Here is a 22,178-nt window from a genome sequence, read left to right on the forward strand (position 1 = left end):
ACTTTCCATTGAAACAGTAATAATACCTTCCTCTTGTCTACAGCTTACTGTAGAGATAAAATAAGATAGTGGCTAGCATAGATTCTGGTCCAATAAAATAAAAAGTAAGAACATAGTAAAAAGGTAGTAGTGATAGAAAGAAGGTGGATGTAGGGATGAAGATAGTGATAATAATTAGTAGGATTTCCCATGAGTGAAACTCCATTTAGAATAAATAGCATAGAGAAACACAACATGCTCAAGAATTCAGGTTTTTTAAACAAGAGGAGCCAAGTTGACCCCAGGATTCTCGTAAGATGAGAACAGATGCTGAGATGATGGGTTTGTTGCTCAACTTCTTTGAGAATCTAAAAATCTGGAGATGGAGACGCAGGTCTAGTGTTCTCCGGGGAACAGTTTTGTATATTGGAGGGAAGACAGGGAGGGGAAGGCTATTTTCCTGGGGCAAGATTGCTTAGAATTTTCTTGGAATGATTTGATACCTGTGCTTCTAACCAAAGTGACAAAGCATCTGGAGTAGCAGAAACTTTTCTGAACAAGAAGTCTTTAGAATATTGATTTGACGTTTGAAGGGTTTTAGCCAAGTAGTTTACCCACGTCACCCTGATATGTGAGTGCTGACAGGCAGATCCCTGAGCCTAAACACCTTACTGGTATGCTGATTAGTGTGCATGCTGGTCCCTGTGTGTCTTCTGTGTTTCACATGTTTGTCATTGACAGCCAGAAAAGTAAATCCAAGAGGCTCTTTTAAAAATCACCACAGAAATCATTATGGACAAACCCGATGCAGAACAGATTCCTCAGCAGCCTCCTTCAAAACATAAAATCCTTTAAATCAAAGGTGTTTCTGCTTTTCAGATCCTAAACACAAAATTCTCATACATCTAATTTACCTTTGTATACTTTGTCCTTTGCTTACTGTCAAGTGTTGGCTTACATTTATAAAGTTAGCACTCATATTTTGAAGCATAGTAAACAGGGTAAATCTCTTATACATGTTTAAATATACATATAATGTGGAAAAAAATCATTTGTCTTCCTTCAAGTTCTAACTCTATTTTCATCTTGCACATAACTAAATTCTGAATAAGCAAAAACCAAAAAAAATGTATCAAAGTTTAGTGAGCCTGTGGTGAAATTGAAGGCTACCCACCACTCAGCTAAAAGAGTCTTAAGAATATGTTTTCTGTCACTAAGAAAAGGATTTACCTTTCACTGGGTGTCACATGACAACAAAAGGCAATGAGCTTCAGCTTCTGCCATCAACCACGGTTCAACTGAGTGATTTTTTTTCCTGTATTAAAAAAAAAAAATACCACATGCTACAGTGTTGAATATACCAATGGCTGAAGTGAAAAAAAAAATTGTCCAGGACTGGCATTGCACTGTGGGAACGGGAGGGAGCGAGTACGCGATGACAGCCCTTTGGCCAGCTTCGTTTCCAGCCGTTTCTAACACCAGCTTGTCTTTCAGGTGCATCCTCCCCTGCTCGGCCAGCCACTCCCTTGGTGCCTTGCAGCAGCACCACCCCACCTCCACCGCCTCCCCGGCCTCCATCGCGGCCAAAGCTACCTCCAGGAAAACCTGGAGTTGGAGATGTGGTATGTTCCCTTCTGTTCTGTCTTGCTCAGAACCTCAAGGTGAGAACGATAAACTGAGTGGAAAGCCTTCACACAAGCCATCTCAGCTTCAGGTCTAAGCCTTAGATCGTTTGTGCAAACGGCCCTAATGGATGGCATCTGAAAAGCAGTTGCCACAGTATGGGTGTGCGTTTCAACCCTCCTCTAATCTCTACTTTCCTTCAAGCCAGGGTATGAAATGGTAAGAATAGGGATGCTGGGGCCCTTAGTTCTACTACACTGGGTTTGATGCCAATTAAGATAGTAATGCTCAATTGTGCTAGACCTTTAGAAAGGGAGGTGTTTCTTTTTACCTCCCTTTATTTAATCATATATATATGATTTTGAAAGACCCCAAGAGAGGGCAAGTCTTGATTTCTGTCCCCAGACTACAGAGAAGTTATCGGTGGTAGCCACACTATGTAGATATAAAAGGAGAATGGTGGCCCAACACGTTTGTCCTGGAAGTTTCTTACATCATGTTTAAGGTTAAGGAGTAGAAAACATTCTGTGTGGATGATAAAGAGACTTCCAGGAGATGGTAAATTTCTTTGGCATCTATGCAGAGGAGCCACAAACTGGTGATGTTCCTAATATTTGGTTAAGCTAGCACACTACAGCATTTTGTATTTAAATGGGTTTAAGCTCTCAGATTATATTACCTGCTTAGTCCCTGAAAGCATGTGAGTTCACAACCCTGAGCATTGCTGACTGCATCACAGATCTCACCTTCAAGTCTGATATCCCTATGGAGTACAGCTCTTGGTCTGGTGGTTTATGGTTCCTCTAGCTCCATCTACAAGCTCCTGTATAGATATAATTTATTTTGGTGTAAAAATGGTGTCATCTGTACTTTTAAAAACCTGAGTCATTATAGCAGCAGCTGCAGAACATGAAAAATATGGAACAAAAGTACTACGACCTGTGGATCTAACTTTCCATCTCTTTTCTTCTCTCTGCAGCCCAGACCTTTCAGCCCTCCCATACATTCTTCCAGCCCTCCTCCGATAGCACCCCTAGCCCGGGCTGAGAGCACTTCTTCAATATCATCCACCAACTCCTTGAGTGCAGCCACCACTCCCACAGTTGGTAAAAATTATCTCCTCTCTTTTAATCCATTTGTGGTTTTGACTAGCTATAGTTATGATCTGAAAACCCTAAGGCCTTACTTTTCTGGTCAACATTGTTTTGCTGTGTGTTTTGCAACTATCATCTGACTCTTCTTTTAAAAGCACCTTCTCAGCAAAGGAGGCAAAGTGGTTTGACTAGGCAAATAAATGAAAGAACATTAACACCTGTGTTTCATAAAAGTTCTCTTATGCTGTTCCATACAGAGCTATTAATAAAAGCAAGGAAGAAATTGTCAGATAAGATAGATATAATTTAGATATTATTTCTGTAATTTAGATATTATTTCTTATAGTCAAAATCATCTCCTTTGAGGGGGAAATGTTTCTCTAAAGTCTGATCATGTACTACATCAGAAATCACAAAATTTAAAACTTGTATATTCTTTTGTGTGTGTTTGTGACAGAGTCAGTGAGAGACAGAGGGGGACAGAGAGAGACAGACAGACAGGAAGGGAGAAGGATAAGAAGCATCAATTCTTCATTGTGGCACCTTAGTTATTCATTGATTGCTTTCTCAAATGTGCCTTGACTGGGGAGCTACAGCAGAGCGAGTGACCCTTTGCTCAAGCCAGCGACCTTGGGCTTCAAGCCAGTGACCTTTGGGCTCTAGCCAGTAACCATGGAGTCATATCTATGATCCCATGCTCAAGCCAGCAACCCCGTACTCAAGCTGGTGAACCTGGGCTCAAGCCAGATGAGCCCACTCTCAAGCCAGCAACCTTGGGGTTTTGAACCTGGGTCTTCTGCATTCCAATCCGATGCTCTATTTACTGCACCACTGCCTGGTCAGGCAGAACTTGTATTTTCTTGAAACTTTCATTTCTTCATCACTGCTAGTTGCTCTTGTGTTGACAGATGGTATACACATTGGCATTGTGGGACTTGAGAAAACGTTTTGGCATTTTTTTCCTAGTAATTTTTAGTGCTATGTGGTCAATGTTCCCCAAGAAATAAATTATTGCTGGCATTTTCAGTAAATGCCTTTGTGCCTCTTTCCTATGGTGTGATGAAAGTGAAGGAGAGAATGGCTGCTCAGCTGGATGGTCTTCCCAGGTTCAAATACCGCCTCTTGCCTGGAAAGCCTTCCTTTTTCCCAAGGCTGGTCTCTCTATACATCTTCACCCATCTTCCACAGGCTCCTGCCACCTCTCCTATTTGCATGGTGTCCCTGACCTGGGGCTTTCCTCTTCCATTCTTTCCCATTGTCTTCCTTTATTGTCAGAACTCCTCTCCAACTCTCCCGTATTATAAACCAGCTAACCACCCTGCATTATTTGAGAGAATCATTAACCAAAGCTAAATAAATTCCTACTACTTACCAAAAGCACGTGACAGAGCTGCCCATGTCAGCAGTAGCTTCATCAAAGCCTGAAGCTTTTCTGGGGGAAAAACCTCAAAACTCCCTATTTTTCCAGTGGAATAAGTTAAGGTGTGCTATTTAGGGGCCCCAAAGAGAAATTCAACTCTATCACATGCTCTATATTATTAATTAAACCAGCCCAAAAGAATCCTTTAAATTTGGTGAAAATATAGCCAGCTCTCCAATTGCAATGATGCAGTAACAGACAGTTAACATATATATATATATATATATATATATAATATATATATATATTATATATATATTATATAATATATATATGTTATTTATCTGCATCATTAATTGGGGCAAATTGGCGCTTCCTATATTTATCGCCCTATTAATTCATTTCTTACTGGCTTTTTTGTTTGTTTATTTCTGTAACATCCCAGCCTTACTTTTGAACTCTGTTTAATACTCTTGATTGTTACATTCATTTTGCCCACTCCTGCTCTGGTTTTTTGTTGTTGTTTGCTTGTTTTTCTCAAGATCATTTGTTCCACCCACTCCATATGACTTTCTTGCTTGGTCAAAGAGGAAAGTAAAAATAAACTGTCACTCAGAAAGCAAACTTCAAGTGACCTCAGATGGCCATCTAATATGTTCTTTCAATTCATTGAGATTCACAGAGGAAATTACACACAAAGAGAATTTGAAAAGTGCCTATGCTTTGCATAATGTGTTTTTACACCACCTGCTGAAGAAATCTCAAATCCTGGCAGTCACTTTAATTCTGAACACATCTCATATGCACTCTTTCAAGATGCACCTCAAAGGGGTTTATAAAAAAAACCAACCTGATAGGATAATCACATTGCTTCTTTGCTGAGGAGCATTCTGATTTACTCTGTTCGGTTCTGTTATTTTTAACTTGGTTTTCATCTTCCCACTACATTCCTCACTCTCCTGTTCTTTATTTCTGCTGCTGTGGGTCACCTGACAGCCGATTCTCACTGAAGCAACTGCATTGTCAAATGACTGACTGCCCAGCAGCTTCTCCTGTGTTGGCGTTTATCTCTTTGTAGAGGATGTGCTTTGGCTCTTCAGGACCAAAGGACTGACTCTTGCTGATTGTCTTGGAATGTCAATTTAATGAAGTCAAATGACTCAGGGAAGTAGAGAATTTCAGCGGCAAATTTCCTGAGTTGATGGCTCAACATTCCCCTTCCACAATACTTTTTGACATTTTCTGTGACACTTGAGCCAAAATTGGGGCAAGTGTGCTAAGAACTAATAAGCAAAGTTTAATGTAATTTCAGGTCTAAAATCTTAAGAGCAAGTTTAATCTTCTTACATGGTAGTTCATATACGAATATGCCCTTATAAGACTTGGGCATAAAAATCTTCCATGAGAGCTGTGCTGACAAAGCAGTAAATCTGATGCCACACCTGAAAATAGAACTTTCTGTGTATTATCTTTCAAGGAATGAAGAGCTTCTATGGAACTGTACTTCACTGAATTTAAGACATCAATGACAAGATGCACTATTGTTTTATATATAACTAAGAAAGAAAGGGGAAGCTGCTAATTGAGCTAAGGGGCAATGCTTTCTTATCACAATGGTTTTAAGACCCATCCCAATTCCAGAGGGGTTAAAATATAAGACTGTACCCATCTTAGAATCAATGAAATACAATAAACTCTTTTTGTACTCAGAAAAATCTCACAGGACCTTCACTCTATGATTGTAGAGGAAAATCTATTAATATTATGGAATAGAGAAAATATTTAAAGTTATTCTATTATAAGAAATAAACTCCTAAACATTTGAGATACAAATAAACAGTGAATTATCTCTTAATTAATTGTAAATATTCATTTTTCTTGTTTTTTTTTGTTTGTTTGTTTCTTATTTTCATGGATGATAGTCAGGGTTTTTTTAGATGTTTGTAAAAATCTTCATTTGGGACCTCAATATAAAAAGACCAAAGTAAAGACAATTTTTCTTCATTGTGAAATTTACTGTTAATTATAGTTCATCACTGTTGATTATGCATTATCATTTGTCTCTTTAATATCCCAGATACTGTGATGAATGAAAAGTAATCATTTATGAGCAACAAAGGAAGTGTCAATGAACTTTGACGCTTTCTTTGGTATAGAACTTTGAGCAAAAATCATTTGTATGCAATTCTGGGATATTAACCATAGTATCTAAAACTGAAAATATTTCCTCTAAGCCTTTGTCTCTCCAAGCTGGTATGCAGTTCTGAATTGGGTCAGCATTTTTTTTTTTTACAAATACCTGTGTTAATGCCAATTATCCTACACAGAAAGAAAAACAACCATTTGGAGGTGGATATTATTGATCCCAATTAAAAATTCCCACATATAATTTTAGTCTTTTTTTTTTCTTTCTGCTATATTTTGGAAAAGCCTGTCTTCAATACTGGCTTCTCCAGCCTGGATCAATTCGAGGTCATCTCCATGGTTAGTCCTCAAAAATAAAGGAAATTTTTTTCTGTATTTAATTTGAGTGTTGCCCTTATTTAAACAAAGCACAAAGCTATCCAATGACTCAATTTTAAAATTCTTTGATTTATTTAGGATATTTTCTTCTAAGCCCTCAATGTCCACAACCACCATAAAAAAAAATCAACCCTTATAAATTATGCTTTTGTAACTTCAGCTCAAAGAACAAATGGCAGTTTTGGAGGCTCCTCATTTTAATGAGATTATAAATAGGAAATTAGTGCTTCGAAAGAAAGGACTATCCTCCATCACCTCTCACTTTTAGGTATGAAAAAGCACTGTTACATTCAGTTACTGTGAATTTAACTGTTTTCCTTCCTATTTTCTCTAGAGACTACAGAGTGTCCTCGTTAGTACCAATTTATTTGTCCTGTTCCTTTCCTGTGGATACTATAGGAGTTACATTAACTTGTTCTAGCCACAAGGAAGCCACATGTATAATAAAAACTGATTAACAGGTGATATCCTAGAACATTAAGAATTGACACAGAAATAGTTTCCCTGCTTTACTCTCTAAGTCTAGGAGGCAAGCTAGTAGGATATTTTCCAAGAAACATTATTTATGGGATAGTTTTACTACCTTCATTTATTCTCTTATCTTCTCTACATTGTTGGAAGGATTTTCTCTTACTGGTCCTTGTACAGATTTTGCTCGATTTTCTATTAAAGTTATAATAATACCCTCAGGACCTATGACATTGAGTACTTTTTTAAAAAAAATCAGATAGAGTAATACTCTAGTTACCTGCAGTTGTTAGTTGGTGAGAAGGGAGATTAGTTAGTTGGTGAAAAAGTGAGACCAATTTACAAAGGTATTTAGCCATAGCTGAACACTATAGCCAAAGGTGGAATTACAATAATGCCATTCAAAATTCACAGTCTATAACTACCAAAGACAGGTACAAGTCAAATTCAGTTTGGATATTACTGAAGTTAAAATGGAATATGTCATTCAGGGACCCCAGGTTTATACTGTTGCTTTTTTATGGTCTTGCTAAAAGCTTCCTCTTTCCCCCTGTGAGGGAGTACATGCTGTGTGATTCTGTTGATGGACATATGTCTGGCCACTTGAGAATTGTGTCTGAGTGAAATACACTTGCACAAGTCAATTATTAATGAGTGTCTTTAACAACTCCCTGAAAAGGTGGGGTTGTGACTTCTTCCATGAAGATGAGTCCAGTCAAATGCAGATGCTAAAACATGGCATTTTAAAAATTACAATTTCTTCCCATAGAATCATCATGAAATAAGCACATCCCTTTTTATATCCTAATCATAAACTCAGTTACTTAGGTTTTGTTTCATTTTCCATTAAAATCATTCTTGTGTTTCAGTCAGTAAAGTGTGCTGCTTGATTTCATTTGGGATTTGTATTTGTGTTTTTGCTTTCCATTCCTTTATATTTCTTTGGTTCGTAGTGTCAGAAGATGATGTTTTTTATGACAAACTGCCCTCATTTGAAAGGCGCTGTGAAACCCCTGCAGGTATGGTGCTAACCAAGTGATCTCTAGATATCTAGACTTTAAAAATCCAAGCCATTATGCTATCTGAATGCTATAAACTTCATGGACATGCTACTCACCTCATGAGTGTCCAGTGCCTCTCAGATGCACCTGTCTGCTTACTGTTCATTGTGGAACTCATGCCATTGAATTTTTTAAGTGAACATATTAAAAAGCAGCAAGTTGCATGACAGTTTCTCAGTGAAAAGGTTCAAAAAAGGTGAGACGCTATTGCTTTGTGAATCTATAAAGGAAGGAATAATTTAACTGCTCAGAATTACATGTCCAGTGACTGCTTTTTTAATTTTAAAAAATAATAAGAGCACCATTAGTAATCTTGTTTTCTCTTTGGTACATAGGTAAAGGGTGTTTTGTGTCTGGATGCCTAAGGTGATTCCAGGGGAGGGGATGGAAGATATATGACATCTTCCAAGAACATTAAATTGATATACAATGCTGTTGTCATTTAAAACCTAAGCTAAGTTTATAAGACCCATAAATCCAAGTTTATCTCTTTGAAAACATAGAAGAGAATTACACTGAAGGTGAAATGGATACAGCAATTGCTGAATGACAGTTTGCTCACACTAGTGCAGTTAAAATATGCTGACGCCCCTGCATGGCCAGGAAGACTTCTGCTCATGCGCACAAGCACCAAGTGTCAAGCTACCAACAACACGTGCTCATCCCTTTAGGCCTTGATAGCTTTGCTTTGCTTTCTGTTTCCTGAACTAAAAAAATAAAAATAAAAATACCACATAGATTGCCAGCCTTCCTTTTTCCCTGCACGCTAATGACATGCAGTGCCTTTGCCCTCCCCCGTAGTGAGATTTAATGACCTGCTCTGTAACTCATACTGTGTCCTTCTCTCTCCCTCTCCTTAACCTTTCCCATCCCGCTTCAACTCCTGGCCATACAGAGAATGAACAGCCTTCCCTCGTTTGGTTTGACAGAGGAAAGTTTTATTTGACTTTTGAAGGTAAGTAGTACATAGCATACCAGATTCTAATTTTACTCCCCTCATCCTTTTTCCCCCATCTGCATTTTGAAATCCCAATTCTCTTCAAAAGACCTAGTCTCACTCTCTATATAAAAATGCTATGGCTACTTAGAAAATATTAAATACCAAAGAAATATTACGTGAATTTGGTTTGTATGGGATCTTCAATTTATTATATTTAAAAAATTAAAGCTAATTTGCAGTTAATATTGTTGCTTAATTAAGTGTGCTAAATTGGGGAAAGAAACACTATTTTTGTCTAAGGAACTTAACTCTGTCAACCTGGGCTCTTTCCTAACACTTTTGCAAATGCAATGCAACAAATATAGGGACATTTTTGGTTGGTATTGGCATTTGACTCTGTTTGGGGTAATTACTATTTCAGACATAACATCTATTATTGTAAAATGTAAATATGTATATATGCCCTTATGACAAAAAAGCTACATAGAAGGTCAGAAAAATCTGGAAGAAATAAAAAGGGGAGAGGAGTATTTTAGTAAGTTCTATTTACATCTCCTGAAATTAAACTGGAATGACTGTAGTAAAATGGAGAACTATAGCTGGACTTGACATTTTAGGAGATTAAGGAAAATATGAACATGACAGATATCTAAACCTCAGTGTTGAATAATTCGTTACATTCTGCATTAAGGATCAGCATTCTTCTGTTTTACATTTAAATTCTAAATCATTGTAATAGGCCAGGCATTTCATAAAATGGCTCATTTAAACTAATGGTGAAAGGAAAATAAAGTAATTTAACTTAATTAATGGATCCTCATACCTATAAATATTAATCACTTAAGTCCCTATTTGCTACAATTTTAAATAGCTAAATGTATTCAGGGATCAAAAGTTGGCCAAAAAATACTCTATTCTAGAATTGAATCTAAATATTGGTCTTGTGTCTGTGTTTCATGACACAAAAAACTTTCCTAATTTGACTGTGTCTTAATACAATTTTAAAAGTAAGAAAATGACTGATAGATTCTTAAGTAGTTCGTGTGGTATGGTTTTTTTCTCTCAACAGTGAATTTTCCTTGTAAGATGGTCCTAGAATGGAAGTCTTTAGTTTGTCATAGTTCAGATAGCAGAAGAAAATGTGGTCTGATTTAAAACTTTCCAAGTCGCTGATTTCTTTTTATGGCTCAGGTAGAGGACAGGAGGATAGGCTATCCACTCTGCTTTGGAAGCCTTGATTGTCTCAGGTCATTAATTATGTAATAAGCAAGATGCAAAGTCTACAAACTTATGACCTTCTATACTCTCTCTTTGAATCAGAAGAAACTAAAATGTGCCCAGGTGTGGCAATTTACTAATCAGCTCATCTCAAAAGGAGAAGCTGTGGTTGAATAGGTTGATAATCCTGAGATACAATAAATATCTGCATTCATAAAGGCCCTTTCTCTCTGGTTCAGTCTGGTCACAGCTGAAGCTGTAGTATACCCCATTTTAACCAGGAAATAAGCAATACATTACTGGCAATCTTCAATAATTGCCTGAGCTTCCAAAAACTACATTTTGGCAGGTTTTTTGTTGCAGCAGTTTGCTTTGGCTTTTGAGCATCTATTGGCTTGTTTGCTTGTGTTTTAATTGGGGTTTCTTTAAACAGAGAGTCTTTCCTTAACAATACCAATCTAAAACAATTCCTGGTTGTTGGTTTGTTTTTAAAATATGTATTGTCAATCAAATATAAGTATTAAAAAGTGGAATAACATAATGTGAGCCACATTTTTTACTTTATAAATATAGAACATTTGTTAGTAGGTTTCTGAGCACATAAATTTTATAATATTGTCATTCTAATTAGTAAGATCCAAATTTTTTAAGCATCTCAATTTGGGCCAAGGGAAGTCATGCAAGAAAGTTTTAATAGAAATTACTTGGAATCTCTAGTACCATGTTATCATTATCTGGGAAATATGAACAAAGTTTCCCAAGGAACTACAGGAGCAGCCATATCATGAATGCATGCCCCCTCCTTATCTCATCAGGAAATGCTTGTGCAGATAACTACTTTAAAATCAGCTTTAAGGCTAGACTTAGGAAAGACTCAAGATGACAAACACCTAGTCACTTGAGCAAGAATGACGATGTTTTAAGAACGAAGAAGGTTTGTTTTCCTCATTTGTGTACATTAATCTCAGATATTTTTCACTAGTGCAACCTAAAAGGGTTTTTAAAATTCTCTGCTGTGATGATAAAATGGCATAGAAATGGTGACATGTAAAACGCCTTGAGAATAGTGCCCCTACCCAATTTGTATACTCCAAAAAGACTGTCATTAAACATGTGTTATTGAATAGGAAGCACTTCTAACAAATTCTTTTGGGGCACTTTAATTTTACCCACATTTGTTATTATTAATATTAATTATCATTATCTTCTATTCTTCATTCAAAGAATATAGAAAAACTCCTATGTCAGACAAACTCGCTTTTTCTAAATTCTTTTCAATTATTATTTATTGACATCTAAATAATGTGTTTATAGTGTTCAAAACTTTACCCTGTCTTATTCACTGCTTTGTTCTCATGGTGTTTAAATATCATAGTCACTCAGTAAGGGTTTGAGCCACTTACTGAACAACTAACTAATGAACACTGGCTTATGAGTTCCTTTGGAAATAACATTAGGGCTTCACCCTTCCAACTTTAATTTAACCAGAGATTTTAGACAGTGCTTCTAATTCACAAGAGTCCCAAAATTTTTCTTAATGTTTTACTTTTATAAACAATTTCACTGAAATCTTAACCTATTTAATAAAAAAAAAGTTCAAGTTACGTAAAGTAATAACTTCTAAAATTCATTCATCCAAGAGTATATCCTATTGCAGCTATCAAGTATTCTTCTGAAATGGGAGGAAGGGAAAGATATTTCCATGACAAGTAGGAAATGTGACTGTTAGATATCTGAGCAGTTCCCTAGAGCATTTTAACATCAGGATGTTTCCAGAGAAGTGCCATTCCTCTCTCCTTGGTCAGCTTATTTAACTACAAAGTCATCTTGTATCTGGGAATGAAGAAGAACACAACCCGCAATCATCCATTCTTGAGCGTCCTTGTGTCTGAGTGTCATCCCCAACCTCTGTGCACACTCCTCTCTAGGCTGCCCCGTGCTCCTCTTTACTGCTCTTACTCTCATCACGCCTCCGGGAATGTCACTTCCTCAGCAACACCCTTCTCTACAGTCTAGGGCTCTGTGCAAAAATCACCCACCTGTTTCCTTAACTGATGCCCACTCTCCAGGGACCAGCACATCTGCAACACTCTCCATGGAAGGTTCTTCTGTGGTTCTGGCTCCACGGCCTCTTTGACTTCTTCAGCTCCCACAAACTTTCCCTCCACTCTAGTCAGTAACCCACACCTCTGGCCATATCTTGGAAATGGTCCCCACTGGTAAGCATCGCTTTGGCTATTTATACAATAACTAACAATCTGCCACCCATTTATATAAGAACTACATTAGGCAATGATTCTTTCATTCAACAAATACTTATTACAGGTTACAATGTACTCGCACTGTCTTGGATACTCCCCTAGTAGTAAACAAGCAGAAACAATTCTTGTTGCCATGGAGCTTATATTCTAATGTGGCAAGTTAGAAATAAGACAAATAAGTAAAATATATAGCATGGAGATGGTAATAAGTTCTACAGGAAAAACACAATAGAAAAGTAGAATAGAGCATATTGGGGTTGCGGTTTTAACTAGGGGACCAAGGTAATAAAAGTAGTAATAATAATAACTAACATCCAAGTGCTATTGGTGCAAAATACATTCTTTCGATTATCATAGCATCTGCACAATTCACTGATGAAGAAATCTAGACTCAGATCATGTAGATAACTTTTGCAGCATCACGCAGCCAGGAAGAGGTAGAGATTGCAGCCAGGCCACCGGCTGGATGTCCAGGAGGACGCCCTGTGTGCGTGCAGGATCTCATGCAGTCTCTGCAACATTCCTTGAGGCAGATGGTGCTGGTGGGTTTTTCCATATCTCCTAACCTTCCCGTTCTCTAGTCCTCTGATTTTACCTTACCATTGGCCTTGCTGAGACCTCTAATCTCAAAGTCATCCCATTCTCATTTAAGCTCTTTTCCCTATCCAGATTAGAATCTAGGGAGGAAAAAATAAGTTTCTGTTAGGACTTTAATCATCTATACAACAGGAGCTACTTTTTCTTCTTTGGAATGATGTTGTCTATGTAAAAAAAAAATTAACTCTTTGGCACTTTAAACTTCTGACCTTTCTCAGCAGGTTATTAAATATCCTTACTAAGTAATTGGTAAGACACAATCAGAGTCATGAACTACTCAACTTTCTATACATTGTCATAGTAATAACATCCTATAAAAAAACAAACAGGTCCAATTTTTCACATGTAGACAGAAAAACATTAATTTATTCACTTGAGCATCAATAGAAAAATTGGAATATGAGACCAGTTTTATGAGAAGTAATTGTTTTGCTAAATTCATAATATTTTTCAAGTGGAAAGTGTCTACTAATTGTACCTACCTACTATAAGCCTTTTTAATCAATAACACAGGAAAGTTACTGAGTATACACATTGTAAACCATAGTGTTAGGTACAACCAGGTTGGAGCAAAAATAATAGAAATGTAAAAAGCAGTGATACAGGACTGTCTTCACTGAAAATTAAAATCACGCTCCCTAGCTATTCTGAATTTTTATGTATAGACAAGCTATACTGTAAATATAAAATATAAAATCCTTTCTATTAAACCAACTGAAGATCACAGAGTTATTTTTTGTTTTTATGGTGTGTTTTTTTTAAATAACCTAAACCTATTAAGATGATTCAAGTGGAATCTGAGAAATGTCTCAGGAACATCTGCTGAGGGTTTCAGAATTCACTTTGCCTCTTCATCAGAATAAGTTGCCTGTTCTGAAAATCTCTGGGATTGGCCCACATCTGATATTTCACTTGGTTTCCTGCTCTTTAAGACAGGTGCCCTGTCTCACTCATGTTTACTCTATGACTGTCATGCTGGTGATCGAACAGAAAGCCAATAAAAGAGAAACCTCTTGCTTTGTACTACTCACTACACTTCTGACATGAAATATATGGGTTTTTCCCCTTCACATAAAACAATTCTGACACTAACTACCTAGAGTTAGCTCAGACCCCACAGGTTAAGAGCTCAGTCCCACAATTCTGCCCCCGCCACCCCCGCTTCAGAGGCCAGTCCAAAGTCCCAGGTCGTCACCTGGCTATAAATTCGGGGTTCCCACAGCCCCCATCTTGTGTTTGTTGATTTGCTAAAATGGCTCAGAATTCAAGAAAGCCCTTTTATTTTTATTACTTATTTACTATAAAGAATTCAACTCAGGAACAGCCCTATGAGATTCATAGAGCAAGGAATGGGGGGAGGGGAACAGAGCCCCCATGCCCTCCTGGTCATGACACCCTCCCAGTACCTTGATGTATTCACCAACCCAGAAGCTTTCCAAACTCCATTGTTTAGGGTTTTTATGGAGAGTCATTACATAGGCATGATTGATTTAATCATTGGTAATTGGTGATTCAGTCAATATCCAAGCTCTCTCCTCTCCTCAGAAGTCCAGAATGGGACAGAAAGTTCCAATCCTCTAATCACATGGTTGATTCCTCTGGCAAGGAGTCCCCATCCTCCAAGTGTCACTTCATTAGTATAAACTCAGGTGTGGCTGAAAGAGGCTTTCTATGAGTAAGAAAAGACTCCCCTCTTACCCTGTCATTCAGGAAATTACAAGAGCTTTGAGAACTCTGTGACAAGAACTGAAGACAAAGACCAAATATATATTTCTTAATATTATAGTAAAGTGCTCCCTGTTTTTGCCCTAATGTCTAGACAAAATTGTGTAAATGGGCTACGGAAGAATCAGAATTCTATTCAATTAAATATTTATGGGAAAGCTTTAGAGTGAATGATAGCTTTTATCCTGAATCACCAAGGTAGGTAACTGGATCATTTGATTTGGATTCAGCCTATCAGGGGTGTTGCTGCTAACACTAACACTGCTGGAGCAGTATCACTGATGAGCTCTTACCATGAACCACATCCTGTGTGATTTACTTCATATCCACAAGCTCATATAATCTACAACTGAATGAAGTGGGCACTGTTATCATTCACATTGTACAGATGTGTAAACAGAGGCTCTGAGAATTTAGGCCATTTTTTCAAGATAGCACAGCTCATCAGTGGGTAAATCAGTTTATGGGGAGTTAGTGTTACAGGATAAAATAAATTATCTTAACCACGATAATATTCAGATTTGTCAGTGCCACTTGATAACCATGTGATCTTGACACTTTCATGTCTCTGAGTATTTCTCTGTTTTATAATCTTTAAAGTGAAAGATGTAATACCCACCTGGTAAGATCATTAGGAAAATCAAATAAGATAGATTTTTTTTGTTTATTAACATACTATACAATATGAAAGGTTTGTTTCTGTTTCATTTTTATTAAGACATTATGTTTTTAGAGCAGCAATTTTCAACTGTTTTCATCTTATGGCACACATAAATTAGTAAAATCCTGAGGCACACCAAAAGATGCATTTTTTGCCAATCTGAAAAATAAATACATATAAGTATAATTTTAATTCATTCTTACCAGACAGCTATGATTGAGTTGGCTGTTGCCATATTTTATTAGACAATCTAAGGGAAAAGAGTGGCTCTGTCTAAATAGGCAGGTATTGCATGTTTTAAAACTTCTTGTGCCGAGTGTTATAAAATAAATAAATATTCTTGTGCCACACCAAGTGTGCCACAGCACACCAGTTAAAAATCACTGTTTTAGAGTAATTTGAGGTTCACAGTATAATTGAGAGGAGAGTACAGAGATTTCCCCTATAACCCTCTGCCTCCACACACGCTTAACTCTTCCATTATCAACATCCCACACCAGAGTGGTACATTTATTACAATTGATGAACCCACGTGATGCATCACTATCAACCAAAGTCCATAGTTCACATTAGGGTTCACTCTTTGTGTTTTACATTCTATGGGTTTGGAGATTAAATGCATAATGACATGTATCAATCATTATGGTTTCATACAGAGTACTTTCACTGCCCTAAAAATCCTCTGTGCTCCATGTCTTTATACCTCCCCACTTCCAATTCCTGCCAAGCACTGATCTTTTTACTGGCTCCATAGTTTTCTTTTCCAGAATGTCATACAGTTTGAATCATACCGTATGCAGCTTTTTCAGATTGGCTTCTTTTACCTAGTAATATGCATTTAAGGTTCCTTCATATCTATTTACAGCTTGATGGTTCTGAAAGGATTTTACTATTCATACTTTGAGATCACATTCAAACTGAAAAAGACTGGTCAGGCAGTAGTGCAGCGGATAGAGCATCGGACTGGGACGCAGAACACCCAGGTTCAAAGCCCTGAGGTCGCCAACTTCAGCGTGGGCCCATCTGGTTGGAGCAAGGCTCACCAGCTTGAGCCCAAGGTCTCTGGCTTGAGCAAGGGGTCACTTGATCTTCCGTAGCCTCCAGTCAAGGCACATATGAGAAAGCAATCAGTGAACAACTAAGGAGCCACAATGAAGAATTGATGCTTCTCATCTCTCTTTCTTCCTGTCTGTCTGTCCCTATCTGTCCCTCTCTCTGTCTCTCTGTCTCTATCACAAAAAACACATACACACACACACACACACACACACACACACACAAAAAAAAAAAAAAAAAAAAAAAAACAAAACACTCAAACTGAAAGAGAAGAGTTAAGGAAAGAGACCAAGAAGGTACTGCATCCAAGATGCATTTGTTTCTTATTTCTGGTATCTTCCTGATCTCTGAAGTGACTTCTTGAGCCTCTGGTATTGATTAAACCCAGGAGCTTCTTCTTGTATCTCCATCAGACTCACTGATGATATATTTTCTTCATCTTATGGCCATAACAGTCTAAAACACACAGTTTTTGTTTTGTTTTTAGATCAAAGGAGGGCAAGTAGTGAGGCAGACTCCTGCGTGCCCACCAACCAGGATCCACCTGGTAGTCCCTGGGGCCAGTGCTTGGGTACTAAGCTGTTTCTGATGTGTGAGGCTGATGGGCTCCAACAGAGCTATCCTTAGCACCCGGGGCCATGTTCGAACCAGTCGAGCCACTGGGCACAGGAGGGGAAGAGGAAGAGAAGGGGGAAAGGAAGGGAGAGAAAAGCAGATGGTCACTTCTCCTGTGTGCCCTGACCGGGGGTAGAACCCGTGACATTCATATACCAGGTCAATGCTCTATCCACTGAGCCACCAGCCAGGGCTCACAGTTGTTTTTTAATGTGTCCCTCATGCAAAAGAAAAAGAACACAACTCAATAACTTTAAAATATATAAATGTTAAACAGCCTTTGCTTTGCTCAAGATTGAAGCCTTTTGCTCCCAGGCAAAGGAGATAAACCTTGAGTTTGAGTCATGTTGCCTGAGTTCATGTGACTCTATTGCAAAACAGGATTTCTCATCTGACTGGAGCTACTAAGTGAGGAACTAACAAGAACAGCACAGAGTCCTAAGCCCTGAAAAGAAGGGTCACTATGTGCAGACTATTTCAAAACATAGGTTAAATAATTCCCTCAAACTGGAAAAGGGAACAAGGGTCATTATGAATAGATTAGAAAATTTAGAGAATAGTCACTGCTTTCTTTCTTTATTCAATGATTTACAGCATTCCATGAGTTCTTAGCTGAAAGTCCCTGTGTTGGAATTAGGGAAGGGAAATGGTATGGCTACTGCCTTCTAGAAATTCACAGGAGATAGAGGGAGATAGGCATTTCCTATCAAAGACATGGTGTAATGAATGCCTTAATAGAATTTTGAAAATGTGCTGGAAAAATATGGAGAATAGATAGATTTTTAACTGGAAAGAATCTAGAATAACTTGAGGAGGCACAGGGACTTGAACTGGCTGACATTAAGGGGCCCAGAGGACTTCAGCCAGCTAAGCGTGTTCCAATTTGAATAAATGACTTACACAAAGGCACTAGGATGAATGATATCTAGGTTTTACACAGAGATGGTAAACACTGGGAGAGGCGAGGAATGGTTTTAAAAGATGATCTTAAAAAGTAAGTAAAGATTATATTCTAAACAGCTTTAAATACTGAGAGAAGGAATTTGGGTTTTAATCTCTGTGCAAGGTGGAATTTTGAGAATTTTTTGAAAAAGGAAGTGGTACAATCATCTTTGATTTTTAGGATTAGAAGCAGGGAGAAATCTGGAGAGGTACTAAAGCAGTCTGAGAGAAGTTGTAAGGGACTGACAGTACCGTTTTCATCCAGAGAGTTGAAAAACACCATTGAGGTAGAAACATTTGATATCTACTAGGATGTGGGAAGGAGCGAAAGCTTCCAGCCTGAGACATAGGGAGAGGGCTGCTGCTGTCAACCAGGAAAAGGGAATCTCCAGTAGTGTTAGATTTGGTCAGGAAAAAAACAAACTCACTTTTGAGACCTCTCAGCTTTGAGGTCCTACATGCCATGCACATGAATCATGAATCTAGGAGTAAACAGACTGGAAATTCGATAGTCATTTGCTTCAAGACAAGGGCTAAATCCAGAGAGGTGAGGGTCTAACCTCCGGGCATGCCTATTTTCACGAGCCATATTGAGGAGGAAATGCATTGGAACTTGGAACTTGCTCCATTGTATTTTTTTCTTTAAAAAGCCATACAAGTATTAGTGATTAATTTTGAATGCATGATATTCAACAGATATGCTTTGTGGAATATATTAAATATTGTTAAAAATAAATTTAAATATATATATATAAAGATATCTTTTGCTGATCTGTTGACTCTCAGTTGTCCGTGCTGGAGGAAATGTGTGACTGGCTGACCCAGCTGCACTCCAAGTATGACTGTTAACCTAAGTATTAAATAGGGAAATTGCAAACCTCAAGCCTGGAAGAAAAATACCGACTATTATTGCAAATACAAGTTAATGCACTGCTTTTTTCCCCTGAAGTGCTGCCCATCAAAGCCTTTCATCCTGTCTGAGGTGCATGTCCTTCTCATTCGTCTTGCAATCTTTTATTTCTTTCTTCTTCTTCTTCTTCCTTCCTGGCATACAAACATAAATACTGGAAACTGAATATAATAAGATACTGAAGGAATTTTTAGTATTTGTGTGTACATCAAATAAAAAGTAATGTTTTATGTAAGTTCTTGAAAATAATTGAGTAATAATTTTGTTTTTCTTTACTTATGAATAAACTATTGTTTTTATAGGATACTTTATTTTTCTTTTTTCCTATAGTAGTAGGTCTTGAGAAAAATTTAAAATTACCTACCTATACCTGCTGAAAACTGCTAGAGATATAATCTATGTTCTAAAGGAATTAGTTGTCCATTAAGAGATTATAAATTTCAACTTGAAATACTATTCCTCATGTAGTTTCAATATGTATATGCCTAGCCATATTCATAGTTAGTATGCTTTGGCAGGAGTCAGGACTGTCTTCACATGCTCATATGTATTTATATGTACAAAATTGATTATGATGGCTGTACAGCAAAATCATAAGGTTTTGCCTTAATTTCTATTAAATTAATTTTCCATTAATTTCTACAAAGTGATAAGGCTTTTACTAATTCTGCATTTGGTAGGTATCTGATAAAAAGAAAACAATTAGCAAATATGTAGAATAAGACTGTGATAACATTGCTATAAAGACTGATATTGTTATGACTGTATTCACTTAATCGGCAAGTATTTATTGAATGCCTACATGGTACTATGCATGGTACTATGAACCAGAAAAATATACTTCTGTCTTCATGGAGCAAGGAAGCCAGACTTAAACAAGTAGTTACAATAATTTGTAGAGAACGTTATAATTCAGAAAATACTGTGCTTTGGAGGAGCTCAGCTAAGGGACCTAACTTGTCCTGGAAATTAAGGATAGCTTTAGAAAGAAATGCAAGTGACATTTAAACCTACCCAGAGTGTGTTTTGAAGAAATTTAAACCGCTGCTATGTAAGAGTCCTAATATAATTAGTTATGTAATATGTAAATATTAACCTAAAGATATATTGAGTATTATCCTAGATATTAGCAGTAAAGAGTCACCAATTAATTTATATCAGTTTACCCTCAATACACACACACACAGATACACATACACACATATAAATATAGAGAAAAAGATACAGAATATATATGTATAGAAGTGGGGGGAGTGTGTGTGTGTGCGCGCACACTCGTGCACACATACATTGGCTCTGGAATTAGCCTTCTGCACCTGAATTATAGCCTCAGTACAATGTTTGACTTTAGGTAACTTATTTAAGTCTGTTTTTTTCCTCTGGACATTGGAATGGTGGTGGCACCTATTTCCCATGGTTGTAGCCAAGGATAAATAGTTAAGTATTGGCCCTGGCCAGTTGGCTCAGCTGCAGAGCATCAGCCAGGTGTTTGGATGTCTCAGGTTCAATTCATGATCAAGGCACACAGGAGAAGTATCCATCTGCTTCTCCATCCTTCCCCTTCTGGCTTCTCTCTCTCTTCCTCTCTCTCTCTCTCTCTCCTCCTCCCCTCCTGCAGCCAAGGCTCGATTAGAGTGAGTTGGCCCCAGGCGCTGAGGATGGCTTCATGGCCTCTGCCTCAGGTGCTAAAAAATGGCTCCAGTTGCAATGTAGCAAGAGCCCCTGATGGGCAAAGCATCACCCCCTAGTGGGCTTGCTGGGTGGATTCCAGCTGGAGCTCATGCAAGAGTCTCTCTATGCCTCCCTCCTCATCTCCCCTCCCCCCCCCCAAAATTAAGTACTGATGTCAGTGCATGCAAAGTGCCCAATAATAACCAGCTATGACCACTATTGTCCAACCTCACACATCCCTTGCTAGTAACATGGCTGTATTTTACTTTGGTTTTGCCTGCTTTGAAGAAGGTTGGGTTGTAGCATTCTAATCTTCCACATAAAACATCTAGTACCTTGATCTACTGTGAATTGCTAAACGGCCTCCCTGCTAATCATCAAGGACACCGAGCAATCTTTTCTCCGTGGCTTATTGCGCAGGAGAACGATCTGGAATCAGAATGCCTCCTCCTGCTGTACAACCCCCTTGTACCTTCACCAGAACCTATCATTAAAGCTGATTTGTTGAGACTAATGATCTGCCTGGTGATACACTCCTGAGAGATGTGTTAATGATGATGGGAGATGTGGAAGAAAATGTTAACAACGCTTTTATTAAAGGATTTGTAAATCATGACATTTCAGCAGATTTGACAGGTATTTTTAAATTTCCTGAGAAATGAATGGAGAAGCCAAGATTCACTTGGGGCAACTGCTTTACCTTTGTGTGTTTGTTAGCTTTCCTCAAGCTGTTTATTATGTGTCTTCTAAGAAGACCTGTCCACAGATTATGCCTGCCCACCCATGTACTCTTGATTCTGACTTCCCCCTTCAGAAAAGAGAAATGACATAATAAATGAAGAAATGATTCAAACAGGTGATATCAAGACTCAGGAGAATCTCTCATTTCTCACCCCTTTTAATGTGTATGAAATGGAATGATTTAATCAATACCATACATATCCCCAACAGATTTTAGTAGTTTCTTGTGAAAGGCCTTTATAAACTATAAAATACTACACAAATGTAATCATTGCATAAAATAATAACTATAATTAATGAAATCTTATTATGTGCTAATAATTTTATAGTCATTGTTTTATTTATTAAAGCAAAGATTGGTTTGGAGTCATCAACACATGGCATATAAGATAAGGCATTAAAATAAGTCATTGCCCTTAAGATTTTAATACTTTTGTGTCTTTATTTTGTAACATGCATGTGGTAATAATTTCTGCCAGAGGAAGGACTTTCAGCAGGCAGGTCTGCATAGGCTTTTCCTCCTCCACGAGCTCTGCTGTGCTAAGTCACCAGGACACTGGGGTTTATGGCCTTGGAGCTTGATTTCCTGCTGGCATGCATTCACACAAACACGGTGTGCCATTTACAATTTTGTTTCTTGGTTTTATATTCAGAGGAATTACAGCATGGCTTCCCCTAAGATCTGATTTAGAATCTTGAAATGTGCCTCTGAGAAAACCACAAAAGGTTGTTC

General features: G+C 37.7%; 1 protein-coding gene across 17 annotated transcripts in view; it reads left to right on the top strand.

Moving 5' to 3' along the window:
* Positions 1-22,178, top strand: part of SGIP1 (SH3GL interacting endocytic adaptor 1) — a 223,780-nt gene that overhangs the window by 166,561 nt on the left and 35,041 nt on the right. For 6 of the 17 annotated variants that reach the window (XM_066376506.1, XM_066376505.1, XM_066376513.1 and 3 more), the window contains 4 exons: positions 1,474-1,601; positions 2,582-2,708; positions 8,001-8,066; positions 9,004-9,063. In XM_066376506.1, coding sequence (XP_066232603.1) covers positions 1,474-1,601; positions 2,582-2,708; positions 8,001-8,066; positions 9,004-9,063 — 381 coding nt within the window. The remainder of the gene's footprint in view (positions 1-1,473; positions 1,602-2,581; positions 2,709-8,000; positions 8,067-9,003; positions 9,064-22,178) is intronic. The other 11 variants (XM_066376508.1, XM_066376516.1, XM_066376522.1 and 8 more) reach the window with 3 other exon arrangements.

Source organism: Saccopteryx leptura, chromosome 3, assembly GCF_036850995.1.
Source record: "Saccopteryx leptura isolate mSacLep1 chromosome 3, mSacLep1_pri_phased_curated, whole genome shotgun sequence".
Taxonomy (NCBI): Eukaryota; Metazoa; Chordata; class Mammalia; order Chiroptera; family Emballonuridae; genus Saccopteryx; species Saccopteryx leptura.